Source organism: Thalassophryne amazonica, chromosome 15 (genome assembly GCF_902500255.1).
Source record: "Thalassophryne amazonica chromosome 15, fThaAma1.1, whole genome shotgun sequence".
Lineage (NCBI taxonomy): Eukaryota > Metazoa > Chordata > Actinopteri > Batrachoidiformes > Batrachoididae > Thalassophryne > Thalassophryne amazonica.
This window is the reverse complement of record NC_047117.1, coordinates 10,859,830-10,886,087: the sequence shown is the minus strand read 5'-3', so window position 1 is coordinate 10,886,087 and position 26,258 is coordinate 10,859,830. Positions and strand designations below refer to the sequence as shown.

Here is a 26,258-nt window from a genome sequence, read left to right as displayed (position 1 = left end):
TAACTAAAAAAGTAACTAGTAATCTAACTTAGTTACTTTTACAATTGAGTAATCAGTAAAGTAACTAAGTTACTTTTTCAAGGAGTAATCAGTAATCAGTAATTGGATTACTTTTTCAAAGTAAACACTGCATACACTGGCAACACTGCATATATATACACATACATACATATATGCATACACATACATATATATATATATATAGCCAATCACAGAGTAGCCTTTCCATCCATCATTTACCTGTATTTTGGCATGCTTGGGGCCAGAAAGTTATGTTGAATCCAAAGGGATCCAAAAAGGCTAGGACCAAAAGTTATATTGGATTGGTTCCCACTGACCAATAGCTTTAGAGCTTACTGACAACAGCTAGCCAATCAGAGCACAGCATACAATTATTCATGGGATGACATCACTAATGACGTAGCGGAGGTCAGGAACTTGCTGACAGACGCTGGTTGAAAAAATGGCAACAAACATGTCAACAGCACCAGAAAACCGTCTGCCAGCGAGGTTTGCTGAGTTCACAGAGGAGGAACTGGTGGAAATCTTGAACTCCAAGGATGCCAAAAATGCTAAGAAGGTAGACAAGAACGTTATTGACGTTTTAGAAGCATTCATATGCTGTTCACAACAAAATAAATTGATCTAATTTACTTGACTCTTTGTTGTTTGCTTAATCTGGGAGGGGGTGGAGAACATAATTGATGGATGGCAAGTCGTCCAACATAGAGAAATATTGGATTCAGAAAAGTTATATTGGACGAGGCGTAGCCAATGAAAATTAGAATTATCATGCATCACTCATTAAATTTGTTGAAAGAGTAAATTTTTGCAGTTTCATGATTTTGTTTTGTAAAGTCCAACAAATAAGATATGTACAGGTGAAAATATAAACTTCACCTGCAGTTAAAAAAAAAAAAACAAAAACAAAAAAAAAAACAAAGTCTGGGGTTAGGCTCACTTTGTTGAGTTGGGAAAAAATGTGATTGAAATGTATATTTGGAAAAAAACTGGTATAATATTGGCAAGATATACAAGATTGTTTTGTGTTATTTTTAAGAAAGTTACCTTGATGGTACTAAGGTCCATAGGGTGCTTGATGATGTCAAGATAGTCATGAAGTCCAAGAGTTTTTACATCAACAGGTTTGTAGAACGGCCAGGCATAGGCCACATGTTTCTTAGACAGCATCTCTCTGTGGAGACGTGCACAGAAACGCAACTGGTCCTGGCGCTTCGATGTCGCTGTCACGCCAGTGTCCAAAGAGCCGCTCAGGTGATGCTGAGAGTCTGGCTGTGACGCGTCTTGTTTGGACTGCTTTGAGGGGCGACTGCTGTCTCGGAGCGGCCGGGCCTCAATGGAGGCAGGCGATGATTCGGTGAGCTGGTCGTTGGCAGTGGGCGTGGTGGTGTCTGCTTTTCTCTTCTGGCTCTTCCTCTGCTGTTGGAAGGTGAAACATCAGAAGTTAGAAAGTGATGCCAAACAGTTCAGTTTGTATCTGCTAATTGGAGCCGCTGATGCTCCTCAAAGTGCAGCCTCACCTTGAAAAGGACAGGAGGGTTCTGCAGCAATGGGACGGGATGGAGGGCTGGGTGTGGTGGTGCTGGAGGAGGAACAGAGGTCATGCCATGTGCCAGGACGTCTGGTGTTAAGACAGGGAATGGCGGCACTAGGTGGGGTGTGAGAGAGCCTGGGGTAGGAGGCACGCGTGGGGGCTGAGGCAGGATAGGAGGGCCTGGAGTTGTGGGTGGGGCCCGGGGCTGAGGCGTTAGTGGATGAGAGGGGGATGAGAAGTCTCGTGTGTGCGGTGTGGTGGAAGGAGATGACGAGTCTTGACCGGAGTCTGACTTGGTGATGAGAGCTGCATGAGGTGGGAAGATACAAACATCATAACCTGCAAATAAGAACACCAATGCAGCAAGAACTATAACAGCTCAGACTGCTTACACCCACCAAGCAGTCAAAACATCTCAACATTCCCCATCTGTTTGTCCAGTTTCTCATACAGAGGCTCCACTTGGGTGGCCTATGTAAACTGAGACCCAGAAGACAAAATCCAAATTCCATTTTTTCCCCAGTCAACAATGGAATTTTGGGGTGAACTCAGAGTATCCACCCACCAGCTCCACGCACTTCATAACAGTTTTTTTTGTCACCCTCCAAAGGGTTCACACTTTATTTTATATATATATATATATATTTTTTTTTTTAAGACAGATGAGTGTCTCCTTGGGGAGATTAAAGTGAAGGACTGCGCACAGCTCCTTTCCTCCTCCCGGCTGCCTGCTTCAAACACCTCACTTTTCTTCGAGTTGAATGCGGCCATAATATCACTTTCAGGTAAAGACAGCATTCAAGGGTCATAGAAATATGGGCTAAATGTGATTTTTGCTGTGTGTACACAACAGAGTTTTCCACTAAGTGCTGAGTAACTTTGTAGAGCCATTTCTGTATTAAGCCTCAATGACTGTGGAAAAGTCAGGTCCATAAGTATTTGGACAGTGATGTTTTTGTGTCTTTGCCTTTCACATTTCTAAATTGCCACTAATTTATTTATTGATATTGAGTAAATTTTATACTAAAGAGAGTTCATAAACCTTCGCTTGACAAATTTATTCTGAACTTGCTCATCGTCCACCACCCTAACTACATTCTCAAACTGGGGGTAACACTGTTTTCATTTGGTCACATGTTTGGTTAAATCTAAAAGGGCAGATTTCCACCAAATAGGGTGACAAGGTCATGTCTGAAGTCTAAATCACACTGTGACAGCATGAGGAAAACTGAGTAGTCCAGAAGTGCTATGCACCCACATTCAGTGGTTGTCCACTCATTCCACCAGAGCCCCAAGTCCACTGGAGATAGACGGATTAAGCGACTTTTGCCAGACAAATGTTTTCAATCCATTCCAAATCAGTTTACACAATCCTCCACTGTGACTACTCCTTAACCTGGAACAACAAACATTAAAATCCAAACTTGATTTACAAAAAGCGAAGAGAAAATCTTTTTTTTCAGATTATTTATTTACCTATTTATTCAGATTAAGTTCTTTATTCAATTTACCAAAATTTCACCAAACATTCATGGTTGTTGCTGCAGGGAATAGAAGTGAGAAACCAAACCTAATGTGGATTTCATGGAAAAAGAAGAGAAATACAGCAGCACCGTTTGCTTCTTTAACCTTTTATAAAAGAGTCGAACAATTACACAGGATGTGCTCAACAAGCACAAAGCATTAAGAGCTTAATTTAATAATAAATGCCACAGTGACGTGTGGTAATTATAGAACCAGAACTGACAATAACGACAAAGCATCTACATACAAGTTAAGCCTGGTTCACACGACAGGATTTTAAAATTATCTGTAGGTTTCCAAAACCTGAGAGACCACACATGTGAAGATAAAAAAATCATGGATCTAACAGGTTTGGTCGTACAGTGTGTGGTGTTCAGCCACACGGTAAGAACACCACCACCACACACGAACAGATTTTACACACGAACATTTACAGTTCAGACAGGAAATCTCGCAAAATCTCTCGAGATTAAACGTGACTTCAGAGTAAACAAACGGAGGTACTTTGTGGACTATTTACAACAGAGGGAAAAAATGATACAAAAAAGAGAAGGTGTTCTTTAAAGGAGTGGAGACAGCGCGACCACCGAACTTTCTGGTAAGTCAGAACAGCTGTTTCGATTTTATTTTCCGCTCCGTACGTTCGTCACCTCGCTTTTTGATTGGCTGCACATCACATCCAGCAGGCTGTGTGCTCGTTTGTGGTCGGAAGACACAACACGCTGCAATATCGGGCCAAAAAATCCAACATGTTGAATATCCCTGATTTGCGATCGGAGCGCTCCTGATGCCCTTCTGAGCAGATCAGAGCGCTCTTAACACACCACACACACACGGCAGGAATATCTGATAAGATTATCTTTAGCATCATCACGATTGTCGGGGCGTCCTTAAGATTGTCGGAAGGGGAAGATCGGGTCCGATATCGGCCTAATTATCCTACCATGTGAACCCGGCCTTAGGCTGGTTGGTTGGATCATTTGTTTCTAGTATTAATCTTGTAACTTGTTTTTTGAAATTTAGTCTTAGTCTTTTGTCAAATGGACTTTTTAGTTTTAGTCATATTTAATCATTCACATATCATTTTTGTTTAGTCATTTTAGTCGACTAAAAGTCTTAATTTTAGTCTAGATTTAGTCAAAAGAGAACTCGATGTATTTTAGTCTTGCTTCAGTTGAGACATTTTAATCTTTTTGATAAAAACTGTTTATTTTTTATTACCATTTCAGTCAATATAGTGTTTCACACATTTAAAATAATGAATGCTATCATTACCTGACAAAATACACTTGTTGAATTATTGAAGGCTTGTGGTGTTTTTCTCCGATATTTTAAATCTGCAAAGCTTCCGGTCAGATACAGTTAGACATTCAGTTTTCTTCTAAATCAATGGAGGGTAGGGGTGCAGGTCTTTCGGAATGAAACAGTTGTTGGAGCTAGTTATTCTATTTGCACATTCAGAATTAGCTGGAAATTTGTTCATGCAAATCAGTAAAAATTAAATATTGCAACGTTTGTATCTATTGTAAAGTCACGTTGACACTTGCACGCAATTATTCTGCTGGATGTTGCTCTTTGTGCCGCTGTACGCTGCATTATATAAAATAATTATTTTATAGCAGATTAATCATTTGTGCTCAGAACTTGGCTAATGAAACCACCTCTAATCGCTCCCGGAATCACAGAGGAATTTTCTACAGCTGCAGCTTTTCACCATCTTCATGATGTGCAGAACGCATTTAGAATCATATCAAAGGTAATTATTTCTAATATCGAATCCATATGGTTTTTGAAAAAAATAAGGTTGGATATTTTTCTAACAGACCTCGTATATTGTTTTTGAATAGATTGTGCAATGTTCATGTGTAGTTCGCAAAATAATGCGCGCCAGAAATTTTGAACATTTCAAAATTTTCCTTTACACACTTGCATACAGCCACGCACAGTTTACAATGCGTTTACTCTGGCACGCCAGATTGCATGCCAGTGCGCGAATCAATTTCATGCAAGTGTCAAGGCACTTTAAGAGCCAATTTAGTTTAAATATGAAGCACACTTCATATTTCATTATTTTGTTATATTTCATGTTATTTGTTATGTATTAGTCATAAATAATGTTAAAAACAAATTTATATTGGATGCATATAGTGCTTTTTGCTATATTCAAAAACCTATACATAGCATCTTTAATCTGAGCCTCAGAGAGCTGGTCAGACACTTTAACACCATGAGACAGAGTAAATGTAAACTAACATACAGTGTCTTTAATCTGAGCCTCAGAGAGCAGGATGACCCGCACATTCTCAAAATTCACAACATGGGTAGAAATCCTGATTTTAAATAGCTTTTACTGAATGAGTAAAACATCCTTTACCAAACTGCTCATCCGTAAAAAGACAGAAGCAAACACTTGTAAATCTATACAGCCTTTGAAAGATACCTAGATCCCTTCTGGTCCTGCGGCGTCCTTTCGTAACCACGGCAATTTCAGTCTCTTCCTGGGGCATCTCCGTAATCTTCTGCAGAAACAGCTTTTCCAAAGCCTCCGCCATTAAGACAATATCATCACCAGGCTAAACAAGCAAATGTAAACATACAAAGAATATTTACAATGTGTAATTTATTTGGTTGCTGTCATTGCTGGACCTCAGTTGATGGGGTCCTCCACACTGAACCACCTGTGTGCTGGATCATGCCCAGAGAAATACACACCACATGGAAAGTGTTGTAGTCAACATTTCCTTGTGATGCTAATGACATTCCTCATCCAAGTCTCCCTAAGTAGCAACACATCTGGCACAAAGTCATTCCAGCTGTACTCAAGGATCCTCTGAAGACACAGAGCCATAACAGACATCCAGTCTTAACATTTACAGAGGAATCTGCAAATGGTGACAAGCATCAAATTCAGCACAAATTATCCTTAGACAATGCTCTTTTTTTGGGGGGGGGGGGGGGGGGGGGGGGAGACTGGCCACTTGAATTTTCAATAGGTGACCAGGTAGGGGTCAATTGAGGAATTACACAGGGATCAAAATTTTAAAATGCTCCAGTTATATTGAAAATTAAACTACATTATTTGTCTAATTATAAGATTTGAAAAAGGTATAGTTTGGATTATCTGATTGCTTATTATATGATTAAATGAATGTAAGTGAATGTTATGGAGTTATGGGGTAATAACAGCAAGAATGGCGACAAAAGTCAATTTCAGTTTGTACAAGTGTCAAAAGTTAAAGTTCTTTCAATTTTGGCAAAAAGTGATGCAAATTATTGGTCGAGGTAAGAGGGTTTTAAAAAAGGAATACTTTGCACCATGTGTTATCACGTTACACTTAGTTATCACGTTAGAGGGTGACATATGTTATAGAATCCAATGAACGTTGACCTTTATTTTGGAGACCAAACATTCAACACAGTCAAAACTATTCCATTTATTAATCCTATAAGATCAACCAATAATATGCAATTGTGCTGAATTTGGTGTTTGTATCACTATTTGAAGGATTGTGTTTCAGTTATCTGCTGCACTAGCATTAGTGTTCAAGTCACACTACCATACAGCAAGACAGGAAATACCAGGATCCTAAAGAGTTGGACCTTTGGTCTCCTGCAAAGATCTACGCATTAGCAAACACCTTTTTCCAGGGACTTGAAAGGGAGAGAAAGTACCTGGGACTGAAATCTCTTCACAATCATCCTTACAAACATAGAAAGGATTGCAATAACCATGCAGTTGCTGTAAACCAGGTAAGCCTCCTTTTCTTACACTGTGGGGCACCATGTCTTCTCTTCCGGTCCATAGTGATGATACCAGTCTCTCAGATTGAAAACAAAAATGGTTCATAATGCCAGAACAGTGTTCTGCTCCAATACTGCAGATCCCTGCAGCTTTCCCTGCTGTCAGCCATTTTAGTCTTCATTGTTTCACTGTGTTCACAGCAGACTACATGAACCTTGGTAACGGGGATGGCTACCATCCAAGCAGGAGGTTCAGCCTCAACAACTGGTGAAAGATGCCAGCCCAATGGGACAGGACAGTAGAGGTATCTGCCAGGCCCAAGCAGGCTAAGAGTCCCAAGGAAACATATGTTGAGCCGTGCATGATGACTCCTCTTAATTATATTCACATTGCCTTCAGATGTTAAACAGCATCTCCTGTGGATACAGGCAAGTCAAATACAATCCCTGGCAACTTTCAGGCTCTAGCTGCAGAGCATCTGCATTCCATTTGGATGACCAGATATATCAATGTCTGATAGTCCTCCAGTCAGATTACGTGCAAACTCCTGCAAAACAGCCTAATCTTAAAGTCTAGTCAGATTTAATCTTGGCCACTGAGCAAATTGCTTTCAGCAAGATTTCAAATTAATTGTTAAGAAAGGCACAACATATCTAATCAGAATTCACAAACCAGGTATGTCTATAAACCCTGAGGGAGTTACTGCTTATGACCCTGGAATGACCAAGGCTTTGAACCCTCAAGGCCAAGGCCTGGGGGTGGAGGGGATGCACTACAACACTGCACAAAACATACCTTATTGTAGATGTAGCAGTTTGTGAACATTGTGTTGAAGTCTTGGATACACTCCTGGGCATTCCAGTAGTAGTTGTTCTCCAGACGTTTTTTAATCGTCCCCATGTCCATAGGGGTCTTGATGATCTTATAGTAGTCCTAGAGAAAGAGAAGACAGCAGAGACAAGGGATTTGGATATCATCTACATTGCAGCATCGGGGGGAAATCAGTCTTACTATTTTTAAAAATTTCTCCACCTTTTTCTTTAAGTCCAAAATGTCGTATGATGCATTTGATTTCAAGTCCTGAGAAGCAGTGAGGCACAGCACAATAAGGCTGACACGTGAAGTACAATATAAAGTATCTGACAGTAATTTGGAGTATCACCCAGGGTTTGGGACTCGTGTTACATCACCGGATTCTTCGCTTGAGAATCCACACTCACCAGCACATTTTTATAAAGCTGGGAATACAGCTGAAACATTAACAGAACCCAAACTATTATTTGATTATTGAGTAGTAATTACTAAATATACATAAATATTTTGATATATGAATAAAGGTTCAAGTAATATTTCAAGCATACGTGCCAAATATTCTTTATTTCAGGATCCAAATGTGAAGGTTTGGTTTTTCCTGTTTTATTGTATGCTTGTGCAGAATGGGAAGTATTCGTATTTTAAAAAAATTCAGTCAATCATTCAGTGATTCATTTTCTGTAGTTTATTAATGTCAGGGTCACTGTGGCATTTTGTGATATTAAAATATTTGAGCGAAAAGAAGATTACTGACTCCACTGAACCAACTCACAACCTTAAAATCAATTCTACATCTTATGAAACTGAGCATTTTGGGGAGTTGGTTTAAATACAGCTTCATGTTACTGTAGTTTCACCTGTTTCACATTTAACGTGGTATATTTTGCATAATTGTGTCACCGCATAGCTCACTACTACTTTGTTTATGAAACATTATGGTGCTTGTTTTACCGCCATGTTTGTGTTGGATGTACACACAGTACTCACAGGTAAATTGAGGTCAACGGCATCTACAGGAGAGTGGAAAGGCCACGCAAACTGGTGTTTCCATAAAGTCTTCAACACCACTTTGAGGAGGTACTGAAAAAGAGCAGACAAATCTATTTCTACTGCAAATCCCAGACAGTTTACACAGGAAAAAGTCACAACAACAACCTCCTCACCTGTAGCTGGTTGGTCTGTCGTTTGGGTCTGGAGGGGTTCCATGTTTCAGGTGGTGGAGGGTTGAAGGGAAGAGGGGGCGGGGCAGAGGGAGGATTCTGGCTGCTGCCTGGATCCAGTCCGTCTCCCATCGCGGTGGTGGGTTGCAGTGGCTGAGCAGACTTAAGATGGGGACCCTCCCCTCAGGCCATTACAATCTTCTCTCGACTCTGGAACAATGATGACATCATCACAACCACTCAGTTGAGAGTCCAAGCATGAAAATAATTAATAAGCTGTATCATACACTCCGCCCATGACCCTTAACTGGAACAAGGAGGTTGAGAAAACTGATGGATGAGGATGAAATGCGTGCGCTGGTCTCGCCGTTTTGTGTGTGGCTTCCCATTAATAACTTCATGGTAGAGTGGAGCATAGAAGGATTTCAGTACAAGAAAAATCGAAACTACACTCATGTCTCTCTTGTGCCTGCTGGAAAACTGTAGCTGAAATTTCACATAATTTAAAGAAAATCCTTTCTGTTCCACTCCACTATGAAGCTATATAACTAGCGATACAATAGACAAAAGCTGCACTATGCACAGTGACTCATATCACATTACAGTGATGACTGACATGCTAATCGTTACAATTTGCGTAGGCATATTAACATACAGTATGTGTTGATATTCTCATCTTTGACACAATACACAGTTGATGCACTACAATATAATACGCTGTGACAGCTGTCTCAAAACACATTGTGTGTCTTTTTTCTTTTATTGCAGGTACAATTCAATGACTGCTTCCAAGCATTCGCACGCAAGCCAACACACTTACATGCTTGTTGCACTGCAGCCTCGGTCTAATCCTGTTGTGTCATCACATCTCACTTGCCGAGACAATGATTTATGGAGGTAATACTCAAGGTTTTTCAGTGACGCAGCACGCTCATAAGAGAGAAGTGTTGCACCTGAAAAAGACAAATTGAAGGATGCCCACTTTAAAGTATGTGCAGGACAGACAAGAATGGTATACCAAGGTATACCTTACCATCCAGACATGTTTGTCAAACTACAATAAGAACCTCCTCAAATTAGCATTACTCTGATATGAGCAGTTAAGTGACACAGCTCAGCTTTTATCATTCATACATATAAAGCACTTCCACTAACATAAATATCAACTTCATAAAAAGCAATATGTCAATGTTTTGTTTAAATGCCATTAGACATGGGCTGATAACCAATTTTACGGTATACCGCGGTATCAAAACCACTAAAATCTTCCATTATACCGTCCCTACGGTATCAGCGGGTTATGATAATTCTTGACAGGCAGAGTGGAGGCGGCCATTCTTCCCCCTGGCATGCACCTCTGTCTCCGTTTACAAACAGGCAGCTAATGTTAGCTAGCTCTGCATCACGGCTGAAGGAGGCGAAGCCTGCACTGAATTTTCCCCTCCATCTAAAAGGACCAAGTTGGCTTTTTCGATTTTCTGCAGAATAGCCCTTCAAGACAAAAACAGTGGCAACAAAGCACCGTAGCTATGGCCCATGTCAGACGCGGTGCGATTCAAGATACCCGCAAAGGATTACATGGAAGGAGTAAACTTTATCATATCTTTGAAACCATTGAGAAGTACAAGCGGTGGACTCGAGTTGTGCTTGTGGTTGACCAAATTTCTCCCAAAAACATGTCAAGAAGGACAAATACATCTACTCCAAGCACTTTGTTGGTGAAGCTGGGCCAAGTATTGAGCATCCGGAGTTCTGGACCTTATTCCAGCTACGTTTCTCCCTGAGCAAGTAAGTCATGTTTCCCACGGGGCAGATGCTACATGTCTAAAAGAGTGACTATTATTTTGGTATTTTCTCTAAAGTTATCAGTGGTACAGTGCTCGTAGCAGTAGACATCACGTCAATTAGTGTGCCTGAATCACGCGCGCTTCATATGCAAATAGCCATAATGTTGTTGAAGCACATTTTCAAGGTATACATATTACTGTGAAACCGCTGTATTTTTGGCCACGGTTATCATACCGTCCAAATCTCATACTGGCCCATGCCTAATTGCCATAATGTTGTTCCATCTAATATTGTCACAGTACCAAAATTTTCACTGTCATACAGCTAACATCTTAAGGATCACAGCACTGGTACAATAAGAAAAAACCTAAAAGACTATATAAGAGTCCTGGCATACCTATTAGACAACAGAACAAGAAACAAACTTTTGTACAAAAAAAACACACACACACACACACACACACACACACACACACACACACACACACACACACACACACACACACACACACACACACACGTTATTATCCATGTCATTATCAATGAAAAATGACAGTGCCCATGGATGCTTAGGAGAGAAAAAAAAAAAAGAAAAAAGACAGCAATGTAATTCATCTATAATATTCAAGGCAGAAAAAGTTATCCCAATGCTATAGGTGTTTGGAAAGCTAAGGGGGGGGATGCCCCCCCAAGAAAATTTTGAGAATACAAGTGCCCCGTGGTGCATTCTGGTGCATTCTTTGGACTAAATTTGGACCTGAAACAGCTGTTAAATTTCTCTTGTGATCTCAAGCAGTATGGCACAATATGTGGCTTTTGAATGCATGTTGTGCCATCCTGTAGGAGCATGTACAGAATATAATAACAGCAGTTTACAAATATAGCTAAATCTTCATGAAACTTTATTTAGTTTGTTTGTGATTGGGCTCAAAGACTAGGCAATTAAAATCATAACTCTCAACTAAAATGTTATAAATAACTTCATAACTGCTTTCAGGCTAGGTAAAGAGATATCATACCATAATAGTGAAGCCACTCGATTACTATTATTCATTCAATAATGCACCACAATAAAATGCTACATTTGTTTAAATTATCCATCTCAGTCTGAGCCCAAACACCTCTAAGAATCTGAACCTGAATTTATTTACTGCTTATGCTGCCTCTTGGCCAGGTCACCATTGCAAATGAGAACTGGTTCTCAATTGACTTACCTGGTAAAATAAAGGTTAAAAAAAATTATTTTATACAGAAATTTATTTATTGACATACCTTGATTAACATACCTTATAGTAAAAAAAAGCAACATTCTTGTGTAAATTCCTGTAAATCCACTCAAAGTCACTGCGTCTTTTTCCCATGAAAAAACATCTACATTAATAAAAACTCATTCACACTCTTGTGTAAATTCATGCAGCCTAAATCCATTCAAAGCCACAATGTCTTTTTCCCAATGAAAGAAAGTCTAGATTAATGAAAAAAGTCACATAATCTTTTCTAAAATCCTGTTTGAACAGTACAATGTTTATTTTCCAGAGAGAAAAATTCTTATCGTTTCCTGAGGGCACAGTTCACTTTTCCCGTTTTTTATTTCAGGTGTTGATGAAGCCAGTGACAATTCCACGGATTCTTGTCCTTATAAGACTTTTTCAAACAGTCTTTCTCGCCATTTTCTCTCTGTCGGACGTCGATCCGTGACAGAGACATGCTGCACAAGTCTTCTTTTAAAAACTTTAGCACTCTAAAGGTTTACGATGTTCACATGCTACCTTTAGCTAAAGCTTTGTGCAGGAGGCACAGCATCGCCGCAACAACCAACCAGTCTCACTTTATGACAACTGTCGCAACAGCCAGGCTTTTTTTCTCCGAGGACACTGATTTTCATCAGTGTCCGCGGACTTCCCCGGTCTTATAAAACTTGCACGATGTCGTTAAAAAAAAGAACACTTTGCGATAGACATTTTAAAAACTCAGTGACAATTATGATTACAGAGTAAAACATGATGAAATCCGCAGGATCTACAGATTTTTCACAGCCCTGTATTTCTTTTAGACAGCAAGAATTTACAAAAATACGGAAAACCGTCCAAAGACGGTAAATAAGCATCCCTGAGTGCCTCACGTTATCACCTGTAGTCTGCTACTGTAAACAACAGAAATTCTGCTATAATGACTGCTGTGGTGGATTCTGTGACGCCGACATCTGAACACAGCATGAATCCAGACAGACAAACAAATACAGCTTGAGTTTGGAATAATGTGTAGGATGAGCTGGATTTGAAAAACAGGTAGAACGCGATCCAGCTAGAAAGCAATCCAGATTAAATCCGACTCAAGCCAGACTGACAATCCGAGGTTTGAACAGGATCTTAATTACCAAAACAGAACCTTCAATCGTATGCAAGTGGTTTAAAGGGTAACAGAACAACTTTTTGAGAATTTGTTTGTGCATTCCTTGGTAAAAATTAAGTGTTATTCATACACTTGCCGAATGTTTGAGCGCAGTGTAGATAATATTATTTGAATCAAATCTGCCGCTAAATTGACCAGTAAATCGCCAATGGCTGAAGTCAGTGAAGGGCACTTTTGGTTGATGTCACTGGTTGGGATCTCCTCTGCTGGGGACAAGTGCAGTCGAGATCCAACATGGCGAGCAACGCATCGCTACACAAACAGAAGGCAAGCGATTCCGAAGATGTACTTTCACTTATGATCCTGAAGCCATGTTGTTGGTGCCCAAAGAAGGTATATATAAGAACTAGAGTCCACACGCACTGAGCCGTGTCCCGACAAGGAGGTGTGGTCGCCATTTTAATTCCGGGCAGTTTACTGAGCTCGCTCATTGAAGATCTATTAGTTTTGTCAAAAAACAAGTGGAATATGCCGGAAAGCTGCGCATATTGGCAAAGCCGCAAACAGAGGAACAAGAGAGACAATATTTCCTTCCATAAGTAAATGGTTTTGGTTATTCTTGTCACTTTGGCTGGGGTTGGCTGTCACTGCGGTATTGTATCACTTCCTGTTCCGGAGCACAGCAGTGTTTTTCTGTATCTGTTAGCTGTTTAATCTGCGCAGTTAGATTGATCTAGTTATCTAGATTACGATTTGTTTCCCAGTGTAATCTTTACGTGCCTTAACTAAAGCACTCCTTCTGCTGAATCACCTCTAAATTATTTACACATTATTCACTTTGCGTGTTTTAGGAATCCGCTAGCTTAGCGTAGCTACTAGCTCTTAGCCGATTTAGCATGGCGGCTTCTCCTGTCTCTCCCGCACTTTTCTGCTCTGGGTGTGAAATGTTTAGTTATTCCTCGGCCTCTTTTAGCAGTAACGGTACTTGTAATAAGTGTAGCTTATTCGTAGCTTTGGAGGCCAGGCTGGGCGAATTGGAGACTCGGCTCCGCACCGTGGAAAATTCTACAGCTAGCCAGGCCCCTGTAGTCGGTGCGGACCAAGGTAGCTTAGCCGCCGTTAGTTACCCCTGGCAGATCCCGAGCAGCCGGGAAAGCAGGCCGACTGGTGACTGTGAGGAGGAAGCGTAGCCCTAAACAGAAGCCCCGTGTACACCGCCAACCCGTTCACATCTCTAACCGTTTTTCCCCACTCGACGACACACCCACCGAGGATCAAACTCTGGTTATTGGCGACTCTGTTTGAGAAATGTGAAGTTAGCGACACCACCAACCATAGTCAATTGTCTTCCGGGGGCCAGAGCAGGCGACATTGAAGGAAATTTGAAACTGCTGGCTAAGGCTAAGCGTAAATTTGGTAAGATTGTAATTCACGTCGGCAGTAATGACACCCGGTTACGCCAATCGGAGGTCACTAAAATTAACATTAAATCGGTGTGTAACTTTGCAAAAACAATGTCGGACTCTGTAGTTTTCTCTGGGCCCCTCCCCAATCAGACCGGGAGTGACATGTTTAGCCGCATGTTCTCCTTGAATTGCTGGCTGTCTGAGTGGTGTCCAAAAAATGAGGTGGGCTTCATAGATAATTGGCAAAGCTTCTGGGGAAAACTGGTCTTGTTAGGAGAGACGGCATCCATCCCACTTTGGATGGAGCAGCTCTCATTTCTAGAAATCTGGCCAATTTTCTTAAATCCTCCAAACCGTGACTATCCAGGGTTGGGACCAGGAAGCAGAGCTGTAGTCTTACACACCTCTCTGCAGCTTCTCTCCTCCTGCCATCCCCTCATTACCCCATCCCCGTAGAGACGGTGCCTGCTCCCAGACTACCAATAACCAGCAAAAATCTATTTAAGCATAAAAATTCAAAAGAAAAATAATATAGCACCTTCAACTGCACCACAGACTAAAACAGTTAAATGTGGTCTATTAAACATTAGGTCTCTCTCTTCTAAGTCCCTGTTGGTAAATGATCTAATAATTGATCAACATATTGATTTATTCTGCCTTACAGAAACCTGGTTACAGCAGGATGAATATGTTAGTTTAAATAAGTCAACACCCCAGAGTCACACTAACTGTCAGAATGCTCGTAGCACGGGCCGGGGCGGAGGATTAGCAGCAATCTTCCATTCCAGCTTATTAATTAATCAAAAACCCAGACAGAGCTTTAATTCATTTGAAAGCTTGACTCTTAGTCTTGTCCATCCAAATTGGAAGTCCCAAAAACCAGGTTTATTTGTTATTATCTATCGTCCACCTGGTCGTTACTGTGAGTTTCTCTGTGAATTTTCAGACCTTTTGTCTGACTTAGTGCTTAGCTCAGATAAGATAATTATAGTGGGCGATTTTAACATCCACACAGATGCTGAGAATGACAGCCTCAATACTGCATTTAATCTATTATTAGACTCTATTGGCTTTGCTCAAAATCTAAATGAGTCCACCCACCACTTTAATCATATCTTAGATCTTGTTCTGACTTATGGTATGGAAATAGAAGACTTAACAGTATTCCCTGAAAACTCCCTTCTGTCTGATCATTTCTTAACATTTACATTTACTCTGATGGACTACCCAGCAGTGGGGAATAAGTTTCATTACACTAGAAGTCTTTCAGAAAGCGCTGTAACTAGGTTTAAGGATATGATTCCTTCTTTATGTTCTCTAATGCCATATACCAACACAGTGCAGAGTAGCTATCTAAACTCTGTAAGGGAGATAGAGTATCTCGTCAATAGTTTTACATCCTCATTGAAGACAACTTTGGATGCTGTAGCTCCTCTGAAAAAGAGAGCTTTAAATCAGAAGTGCCTGACTCCGTGGTATAACTCATAAACTCGTAGCTTAAAGCAGATAACCCGTAAGTTGGAGAGGAAATGGCGTCTCACTAATTTAGAAGATCTTCACTTAGCCTGGAAAAAGAGTCTGTTGCTCTATAAAAAAGCCCTCCGTAAAGCTAGGACATCTTTCTACTCATCACTAGTTGAGGAGAATAAGAACAACCCCAGGTTTCTTTTCAGCACTGTAGCCAGGCTGACAAAGAGTCAGAGCTCTATTGAGCTGCAGTATTCCATTAACTTTAACTAGTAATGACTTCATGACTTTCTTTGCTAACAAAATTTTAACTATTAGAGAAAAATTACTCATAACCATCCCAAGGACGTATCGTTATCTTGGCTGCTTTCAGTGATGCCGGTATTTGGTTAGACTCTTTCTCTCGATTGTTCTGTCTGAGTGATTTTCATTAGTTACTTCATCCAAACCATCAACATGTTTATTAGACCCCATTCCTACCAGGCTGCTCAAGGAAGCCCTACCATTATTTAATGCTTCGATCTTAAATATGATCAATCTATCTTTGTTAGTTGGCTATGTACCACAGGCTTTTAAGGTGGCAGTAATTAAACCATTACTTAAAAAGCCATCACTTGACCCAGCTATCTTAGCTAATTATAGGCCAATCTCCAACCTTCCTTTTCTCTCAAAATTCTTGAAAGGGTAGTTGTAAAACAGCTAACTGATCATCTGCAGAGGAATGGTCTATTTGAAGAGTTTCAGTCAGGTTTTAGAATTCATCATAGCACAGAAACAGCATTAGTGAAGGTTACAAATTATCTTCTTATGGCCTCGGACAGTGGACTCATCTCTGTGCTTGTTCTGTTAGACCTCAGTGCTGCTTTTGATACTGTTGACCATAAAATTTTATTACAGAGATTAGAGCATGCCATAGGTATTAAAGGCACTGCGCTGCGGTGGTTTGAATCATATTTGTCTAAGATTACAATTTGTTCATGTAAATGGGGAATCTTCTTCACAGACTAAAGTTAATTATGGAGTTCCACAAGGTTCTGTGCTAGGACCAATTTTATTCACTTTATACATGCTTCCCTTAGGCAGTATTATTAGACGGTATTGCTTAAATTTTCATTGTTACGCAGATGATACCCAGCTTTATCTATCCATGAAGCCAGAGGACACACACCAATTAGCTAAACTGCAGGATTGTCTTACAGACATAAAGACATGGATGACCTCTAATTTCCTGCTTTTAAACTCAGATAAAACTGAAGTTATTGTACTTGGCCCCACAAATCTTAGAAACATGGTGTCTAACCAGATCCTTACTCTGGATGGCATTACCCTGACCTCTAGTAATACTGTGAGAAATCTTGGAGTCATTTTTGATCAGGATGTCATTCAAAGCGCATATTAAACAAATATGTAGGACTGCTTTTTTGCATTACGCAATATCTCTAAAATCAGAAAGGTCTGTCTCAGAGTGATGCTGAAAAACTAATTCATGCATTTATTTCCTCTAGGCTGGACTATTGTAATTCATTATTATCAGGTTGTCCTAAAGTTCCCTAAAAAGCCTTCAGTTAATTCAAATGCTGCAGCTAGAGTACTGGCGGGGACTAGAAGGAGAGAGCATATCTCACCCATATTGGCCTCTCTTCATTGGCTTCCTGTTAATTCTAGAATAGAATTTAAAATTCTTCTTCTTACTTATAAGGTTTTGAATAATCAGGTCCCATCTTATCTTAGGGACCTCGTAGTACCATATCACCCCAATAGAGCGCTTCGCTCTCAGACTGCAGGCTTACTTGTAGTTCCTAGGGTTTGTAAGAGTAGAATGGGAGGCAGAGCCTTCAGCTTTCAGGCTACTCTCCTGTGGAACCAGCTCCCAATTCAGATCAGGGAGACAGACACCCTCTCTACTTTTAAGATTAGGCTTAAAACTTTCCTTTTTGCTAAAGCTTATAGTTAGGGCTGGATCAGGTGACCCTGAGCCATCCCTTAGTTATGCTGCTATAGACGTAGACTGCTGGGGGGGTTCCCAGGATGCATTGTTTCTTTCTCTTTTTGCTCTGTATGCCCACTCTGCATTTAATCATTAGTGATCGATCTCTGCTCCCCTCCACAGTATGTCTTTTTCCTGGTTCTCTCCCTCAGCCCCAACCAGTCCCAGCAGAAGACTGCCCCTCCCTGAGCCTGGTTCTGCTGGAGGTTTCTTCCTGTTAAAAGGGAGTTTTTCCTTCCACTGTAGCCAAGTGCTTGCTCACAGGGGGTCATTTGACCGTTGGGGTTTTACATAATTATTGTATGGCCTTGCCTTACAATATAAAGCGCCTTGGGGCAGCTGTTTGTTGTGATTTGGCGCTATATAAAAAATTGATTGACTGATTGATTGATTGACTTTGTCCGTGACATTTGGTTGATAAACAGGTGTATGTTTCTTGCCCGTGCCTGTGTCGTCTGAGGACACGGACGACAGTTATACACACCACTCACACACAGAGATGTGCACACACACCACTGACTTCATGAATAAAACTCGTACAATAAAGGATAATTGTGTAAAATATAATTTTTACATATTATGTTTTGTAATGGTTTTAGGAGCCGCACTATTCTGAAAACAGCAGCAGCAGGAACTCAGCCCAGCAGTGCAGCTTACAGCGCAGATCTGTGTAACTTTCACACTAATATTTGGGAATGTGTGGGTGTCAGAGTAAGTTTAATACTTTCCTGACATGATTTAATGTTAATTAATTTTACTGGCTCGATATCCAGGTCAGAATGGCATTTTAACACATATTTTGTGAGTGTTTGAGTGTGTTCAGTCTCGAATCCCCATTGAAATGCATAACATAGGGAACTTCGTCAATATTTTGCCCGGTTAGGAGGTGTCACGTCACTGTCCATGAAGGGACGTTCGTGTTTAGTGGGCAGCATTGGGAGTGCGGACTCTAGTAGTCATATATAACCTCTTTGTTGGTGCCTCTGGCAGTGAATCTCAGAACAAGGCTCATCTTCCCCAAGCAGTGATGTCACCCATCTGACCTGCATAAATGGCGGCAGCCAGTCGATGTTAAAGCCTAAAACAAGACTAGAACGACTAAAACAAGGTTTGTAGATGTTTTATGGTCTTTAGTGTTTCTTGAACTATCAAAACAATGCATTTTTTGTGTTCATTCATGCTATAAATAATCGGTGGGCAATTCTGTTCCCCTTTAAGTTCAGAAGATCAGATAAATTTGCTCCACCTCTAAGCAAAAACAGACCAGAATATGAGTAAAGACAGTTGATGCATGAAGAAAAACAATCAAGTAAGCAAACTGCTGTAACTCAGAAGAGTGCTGTCAGAGCATTTGCCAGCTGCATGCCTGAACAAAGTGATGAACATAGTATAAATGCAGGAATGAATTGGAGTTAGTGTCAAAAAAATAAATAAAATCTATTGGCACTGGCATTCTTACTGGAATTTTAATTGGAAATAAAAGTCATTTTTTAAGCCAACTTAAATCATTGCTGTTATCTATGCTGGTAAGATTTCTGGCTAAAAAGATACTGCTGAATGGTAATATTTACATATAATTAAGTTATTAAGTTATTATATGGCAGTGGTAGGTCCATGACCTATACGGGATCTAGGCGCTCCCGCCATCACGAGCCTCCCAGCTGACTGGGTTATAGCAGTGGGTAGATGGGACTCATTAGCCCTGTTAAGGCGGTCCACCTAGGGAAGGAAAACCCTGATGTTAAACCCCCAGCTTGGGTTACTGCCCCCGTGCCTCCGAGGAAGGTTCTTTAGCCAGAGGCTAGGAGAAGGTCACTCTGATGTAAAACCTACAGCCTGGTGGTCGCCACAGCCATCTCAGCTTGTCTGTGTCACTGTGGAGTGCCACCTTGCCTAAAGAGTGGAATTGGTGTGTGCGAACTGATCCCCACTTTAAGCAACGAGCGCAGGCGGGAAGGAAAGCCCTGCAGCGATGGGAAGAGGCGAAAAGCAGCAGGTGCATGATGGCACTGGGAGCTGCCAACGGGCATCACTACACGCGGTGCGAAAAGAAAAACAAAGAACCTGAAAATTGCGTGCTGGAATGTACGCACAATGATGGACTCAGACAATAGCGATTGTCCTCGAAGACGCTCAACCTTAGTCGCCAAAGAGCTAGCAAGGCTTGACATAGACATTACTGCACTCAGCGAGGTGCGCTTTGCAGACCAAGGGTCACTCACCGAGGAGGCACAGGCTACACACTGTTCTGGTCAGGGAAGGCTAAGAAGATCGTCGACTCTCAGGGATCGGGTTCATGATTAAGAGCGCCATAGCACATAGGTTACACAGTTTGCAGTTGGACATTCTGACCGACTCATGTCACTCCGGCTCCCCATCAACAACAAGGATTTTGCCACTACTGTTAGTGTGTATGCCCCAACCATGCAGGCCGACATCGGAGGTTAAGGAGGCTTTCTATAGCAATCTGCACAACCTTCTACAGTGCGTCGACACCCAGGACAAGCTCCTCATCATGGGAGATTTCAATGCCAGGAGTGGGCCGCGACTCTGATGTATGGAAGGACGTGCTAGGGAAACATGGCATAGGCAAATGTAACGACAATGGCCACCTGCTGCTGGAGTTCTGCTCTGCACATGACTTGGCGATCACCAACAGCCTGTTCCAAACAGAAAAGAGAGATTCAAAGCAACCTGGAGACACCCACGCTCCAAACACTGGCACCTTCTGGACTACGTTCTGACGTGACAGCGTGACAGAAGAGACGTACTACATATCAGGGTGATGCCTCAGCACGGATTGCTATACGGATCATCGCGTGGTCCGTTCCTAAAGATTGCTTCACTTTCAAGCCCCCTCCTAAGAAGAAAGGCCCACAGTTTAAGAAGCTACAAGTCCACAAGCTGCAAGACATAGCACAAAAAGGAGTTCCAGGCCAAACTAGAGGAGAGACTGGGTGGAGAAGAAGGCCTGCCTGACGACCCTGAACAACAGTGGATGAGATTAAAGACCATCCTTCAGGAGACGGCAGCAGAAGTAGTGGGCTTCTCAGCCAGGAAAAATAAAGACTGGTTTGATGAGTCTGATGCACAAATCCGGGAACTACTAGAAAAGAAATGTGCATGCCACAAGACTCTTTTAGCTAAACCTGATGACCACTCTGCCAAGACAGCTTACAAAAAATGCCTGCTCCACACTGCAAAGCAAACTCCGCATACTGCAGAACGACTGGTGGCTAGCTTTTGCGGAGAAGACACAACATTCCGATGCCGGAGACATGCGCTCCTTTTATGAAGCCCTTAAGAACCATCCATGGGCCAGCACATCAAGTGCAAGCACCCCTGCGCTCCTCAGACAGCTCCACCCTTCTGACGGACAAGGAAACCATTATGCAGCATTGTCAGAACACTTTGAAAACCTCTTCAGTGACAAGCGCACTGTGCAAGAGTCATCAATCGAGAAGATTCCCCAGGTGGAGGTGAAATGGGAAGTTGATGACCCCCCCCAACACTTGAAGAGATCCGAAAGGCCACCACGCAGCTGAATCCAGGGAAGTCTCCTGGCATAGATGGCATCCAGCAGAGGTGTACCAAAATGGAGGTGAGGCAGTCCTCGACAAGCTTCAGATTCTCTTTCCAGTTGCTGGGAAAAGGGAATGGTTCCACATCACCTTCGGGATGCGGTCACTGTCTCCCTGTACAAGAACAAGGGCGACAAGGCCGACTGTTCTAATTACCGGGGCATCACTCTCCTCTCAATAGCAGGTAAGATTTTGGCTCGAGTGCTGCTCAACAGGCTTACCCTACCACAGCGCATGAAAATATCTCGAGAGTCAGTGCGGATTTCGGGCCAACAGGGGAACCACCGACATGATCTTCATCCTGAGACAGATCCAGGAGAAGTGCAGAGAACAGAACATGGCCCTTTATGCAGCCTTCATAGACCTAACCAAGGCTTTTGACACGATCAGTCGTGAGGGTTTGTGGAAGATTCTTGCACGCCTTGGCTGCCCTCCAAAGCTCCTCACCATCATCCGCCAGCTGCATGAAGGCCAGATGGGACAAGTGAAGTACAACGGGACTCTGTCCGGCAGCTTCCCCATCTCAAATGGTGTCAAACAAGGTTGCATCCTTGCTCCCACTCTGTTCTCCATCTTCTTCAGCATGATGCTTTGTGAGGCCAAAGAAGACTTGACAGACGGCATCTATATCCGCTTCAGAACCGACGGAAGTCTGTTTAACTTGCGGCGCCTTCTGTCCCACACTAAGATCACAGAACAGCTAATCATGGAGCTGCTCTTCGCAGATGACTGCGCCTTTCGTCGCCCATACGGAGCAAGCCTTGCAGCACATTGTCAACTGTTTTGCTGAAGCAGCAAGAGCCTTCGGCCCTCACCATCAGCCTGAGAAAGACAGAAGTGCTATATCAACCGGTCCCCCATACAGCATATACCCCACCCCAAATCAACATCGAGGGTACAAGCCTGAATGCAGTAGAGCACTTCATGTATCTCGGTAGTGTTATCTCAATGCCGCATCTGTTGCCAGGACCTAGACAGTCGCCTTGCCAAGGCCAGCAGTTCTTTTGGTCGACTCTCTAAGAAAGTCTGGCAGAATCATGCACTGCACCTTTCCACAAAGTGCAGGTCTACAGAGCCATTGTGGTCCCTACCCTCCTGTATGGAGCTGAAACCTGCGTTCTGTATCGCCAGCAGATCAGATTACTGGAACGCTTTCATCAGCGTTGTCTCCGAAACATCTTCGGGATCAAGTGGCAGGACTATGTCTCAAATGAGGACATCCTTACCAGAGCCAAATTGCCCAGCATGGAGTCTATTATACTCGAACAACAGCTTCGTTGGGCAGGTCACTTAGCCAGGATGGATGATACACGCGTGCCGAAATTAATTCTCTTTGGCGAGCTCAAGGAAGGGAGACGAAACCAAGGGGCCCCCAAAAAGCACTATAAGGACCAGCTGAAGAAACAGCTCTCCCTTGCAGGCATTCAGCATCAGTCATGGCAGCATCTAGCTATAGATAGACTCAGCTGGCGTTCCAGCATCAAATCCGCCAGCCTGAAGTTTGAGGCAGAAAGAAGTGAGGCCTCACGCCAGAAGCGTCAAAGACAAAGAGCGGGCAGCAGCACAAGCCCAGGCTACTCAAGTGTTCATTTGCCCCAAGTGTAACAGGTCTTGTGCATTCCGCATCGGACTTTTCAGCCACCAGAGGGCTTGTAGAAAAAAAAAAAAAAAAAAAAAGGAAACTGCCAACAACATATAATTTAAATAACTGGTGTAAAAAATGAAATACTGCGACAGTTTTCAATGTATAATGTCCATCCCTGCACACAACATGTCACTTCTGTCATCGAAGAACAGGAAACTGTGGCTAGAGTGGGTATGGGATCGCCACACTTGGACACTGACAGCTTTGAAAAATGTTGCCTAGTCCTTTTCTAGATTCTTGAGTTCTGTTGCAACATTTGGATGGTCAAATTAGAATGTGGAATAAAAAACTTGAAAGCTTGGATTAGCTAATTCTGCCTCGTAACAACAATTCCGGCAGGTGTTGAGGGTATATGGCTCTATGCATAACTGTGTGATGTCACATCAGTATGGAACAAAAATTCTGAGGAATACAACAGCACCGTGTTTAATCAATATAAAAAAAATAAATAAAATAAAATAAAAAAACTGGGATTTTCAATATGGACCATTATTATTATTATTTTTTTTGTTTTAAAAATGTTTTTGGGCTAAATTTTTCACTTGAGACAAAAATTGTTTTAATTGGTACAGTGCTATAACACAACCACCAACACAGGCTCGATGTCTAGCAATTTCTTACTTTTAAACTCTGACAAGACTGAAATCATGTTTTTTTTGATCCAGTGAGACATCGGCATCAATTTGACCAGCCAACGCTTGGCCTAGGCTCATGTGTCATACATCACACTGACGAAGTGAGGAACCTTGGGGTAATTTTTGTCCTTTGGCCTCTACATTAGAGATATTACAAGGACTGCTTTCTTCCACCTGTGAAATATAGTCAGGGATGAGAATGGGCAAAGAAAACAAACTCTGAAAACCAGCGGGGGCCTGGGGGCCGCTGTAGGCCCCCAGCAGGGTCCAGTCAGATTCTGTAGAGACTTTCAAGTCTAGACTTAAGACACACTTATTTTCCCTTTCATATGGCTAGCATACTGGCAGAATATGGTACTGTGCTTCCTACCCTTTTAAATTCATTATATTAGTAAACAGAGTGGGTTGTGGCCTCAACTTTATCTAAAGTCTAGGTCTTTAAGTGAAGCTTAGGGCTAGTGGCTGGCGATCACGTAGTATTTATTCTGTTTTTCTTACTGCTTAATGCTGACAACTTATACCTTATTTGTAGCCTTTCTACCGCCTGATTCGGTTTTTCTCTCTGTCTGAGGTGCAGCTCCATCCAGGAGTGAGTCTTCATCTGCAATGGTCATGAAATAGATGGTATCTGTAGACCAAACCCTCCAATTGTAATACCTTAACAGCGTAAGGCACACCTGTGCAATAACCATGCTGTCTCATCAGCATCTTGATATGCCACAGCTGTGAGGTGGGATGGATTATCTTGGCAAAGGAGGAGTGCTCACTAAAGCTGGGCTACACTGTGCGAGTTTTGACCCTTTTTGAGCCAATTTTTCACTTGTGTGAGAATTTTTTGGATCGCGTCAAGTTTCAGCTTAATCGTGCATCCTGCATCATGTAGTATACATGGAGTAACGAGCCATATTTAACCTCTCATGACCACCTCCTGATCGGCAATCGTATGGTCGGATGAAAATCAAACCTGTTTGATATTCTGGTTGGCCCTCATGAGGGTATCACGATGTTGAAGCAGCGCTACAAACGTCTACAAGCTGATTTACCCCAACCTCTCGCACTGTGCATGTGCAAACACCGATACTGAACTGGAGAGAGCATAAACAGTGATCATCTCTTTGGGAGAGCAGCTTCTGTTTGCTTTTTCCCCCTTATCCTTCAACTCATGTAAAGTCTTGTATCGTTTTTTTTTTTTTTTTTAAAACTTTTTGTAAAAATAAGAAATGTAAATAAAGTTTTAAAAAGAAAGAAAGAAAAAAGCTATTTAGATTTTGCTTCTGGAAACACGAGTCTGACATGTGTTTTTTTTAACATACAATGTGAGTACTCAGATCGCATCAGAGCATCGGGCCGTATCGTGTGACAACATAAATCGTGCGCTTTGAACTTTTACACCCTGCAGTTTTGTTGTACAGTTTGAGCTGGAGCCGAGTACAACAAATAAAAATATCGTACAGTATCTGCCCAGCTTAACATAAATTTAGACAGATTTGTGAACAATATTTGAGAGAAATAGGTCTTTTGTGTATATAGAAACAAAAGTATTGCATATATATATATATATATATAATACACACACACACACACTTTGCACTGGTATACCAATTAAACAATTGCAAATTATAAAGAAGACAATGCTCATATGGCCGAGAGCATTTTAGCACTGAGTTATATTAAAAGCTGTAAACAGAAACGGGCTTTATTTATTTAAATGCTTTTATGATTGATAAAATTTTCTGTCATCTAATCGATTGGTGAGCTAATCGTTTCGATGTGAGTAGTTAACCACAACAATCAGCAAGCAGATAGTTTTGTTTAATAATTTGTTTACCCTTCGCAGGATGACAGCTTAAACTACCTTTCAAAACAACCCTGCTAGTAGTGATATTCACAGATTGACCTACGCCGAAATTCACACGAGCTGCTGCGCCTTGTAGCGTAACTTACGTTACTGACAGGACGTAAGTGACGTCATGAATACGGCCTACGGAGCTACAAACAAACAGCTAGCAGCTAACCAGCTAGCATGATACCGACAGACAGCTAACACTCACTTTGACAGCACGGAGCCTCCGACGCTACGAAAAACACCTCAACGCGACGATTAAACAGCTTATACATACAACACAGAACACGCAAATAATAAAAATGGTGGTGATCTTGGAGACATATAAGCGTCTATCGCGTGCGTCTGAACCGGTGAAAAAGGCCTGCGAACACTGCTCGTGACAGCGCACGAAATAGGCAAACGCTCCTCGCACAGTACCTCCCGGCACACTCCCCGGGTTTCAGTCTCTCTGTTAATATGCCAGTGTCATGGGCACAAAGCCACAAAATGCCATTTTTACCTTTCTCGGTGCCTGTCAGCGCTCGCAAACCTTCCTCGCCCCAAACCTCCGACGTCACTGACGTAAGACGCACGGAGGCTGGCAATGGGACGTACGTGTGCGTCAACCTCGTTCCGACTCCGCCCCTTCTACCCGAACATAATGCAATGTCATGTAATACTTACAGAAACATCTAGATTTTCTTTATTTATTTTAAAACAATAGTACTAATAGCATTATTATTACTACTACTAATAATAATATAAAAAGCAGACTGAT

The 26,258-nt window shown here is 41.9% G+C and overlaps 1 protein-coding gene across 4 annotated transcripts in view; it reads right to left on the bottom strand.

Annotated features, from left to right (window-relative positions):
• Window positions 1-26,258, bottom strand: part of LOC117525855 (bromodomain-containing protein 4-like) — an 85,701-nt gene that overhangs the window by 31,486 nt on the left and 27,957 nt on the right. For 2 of the 4 annotated variants that reach the window (XM_034187782.1, XM_034187785.1), the window contains exons 2-8: window positions 9,615-9,747; window positions 8,798-9,004; window positions 8,622-8,714; window positions 7,617-7,754; window positions 5,520-5,652; window positions 1,542-1,861; window positions 1,069-1,440 (exon numbers count right to left, since the gene is read on the bottom strand). In XM_034187782.1, coding sequence (XP_034043673.1) covers window positions 1,069-1,440; window positions 1,542-1,861; window positions 5,520-5,652; window positions 7,617-7,754; window positions 8,622-8,714; window positions 8,798-8,926 — 1,185 coding nt within the window. In that variant the 5' untranslated portion in view covers window positions 8,927-9,004; window positions 9,615-9,747. Of the gene's footprint in view, window positions 1-1,068; window positions 1,441-1,541; window positions 1,862-5,519; window positions 5,653-7,616; window positions 7,755-8,621; window positions 8,715-8,797; window positions 9,005-9,614; window positions 9,748-26,000; window positions 26,049-26,258 lie in introns of those variants that run through there. The other 2 variants (XM_034187783.1, XM_034187784.1) reach the window with 2 other exon arrangements.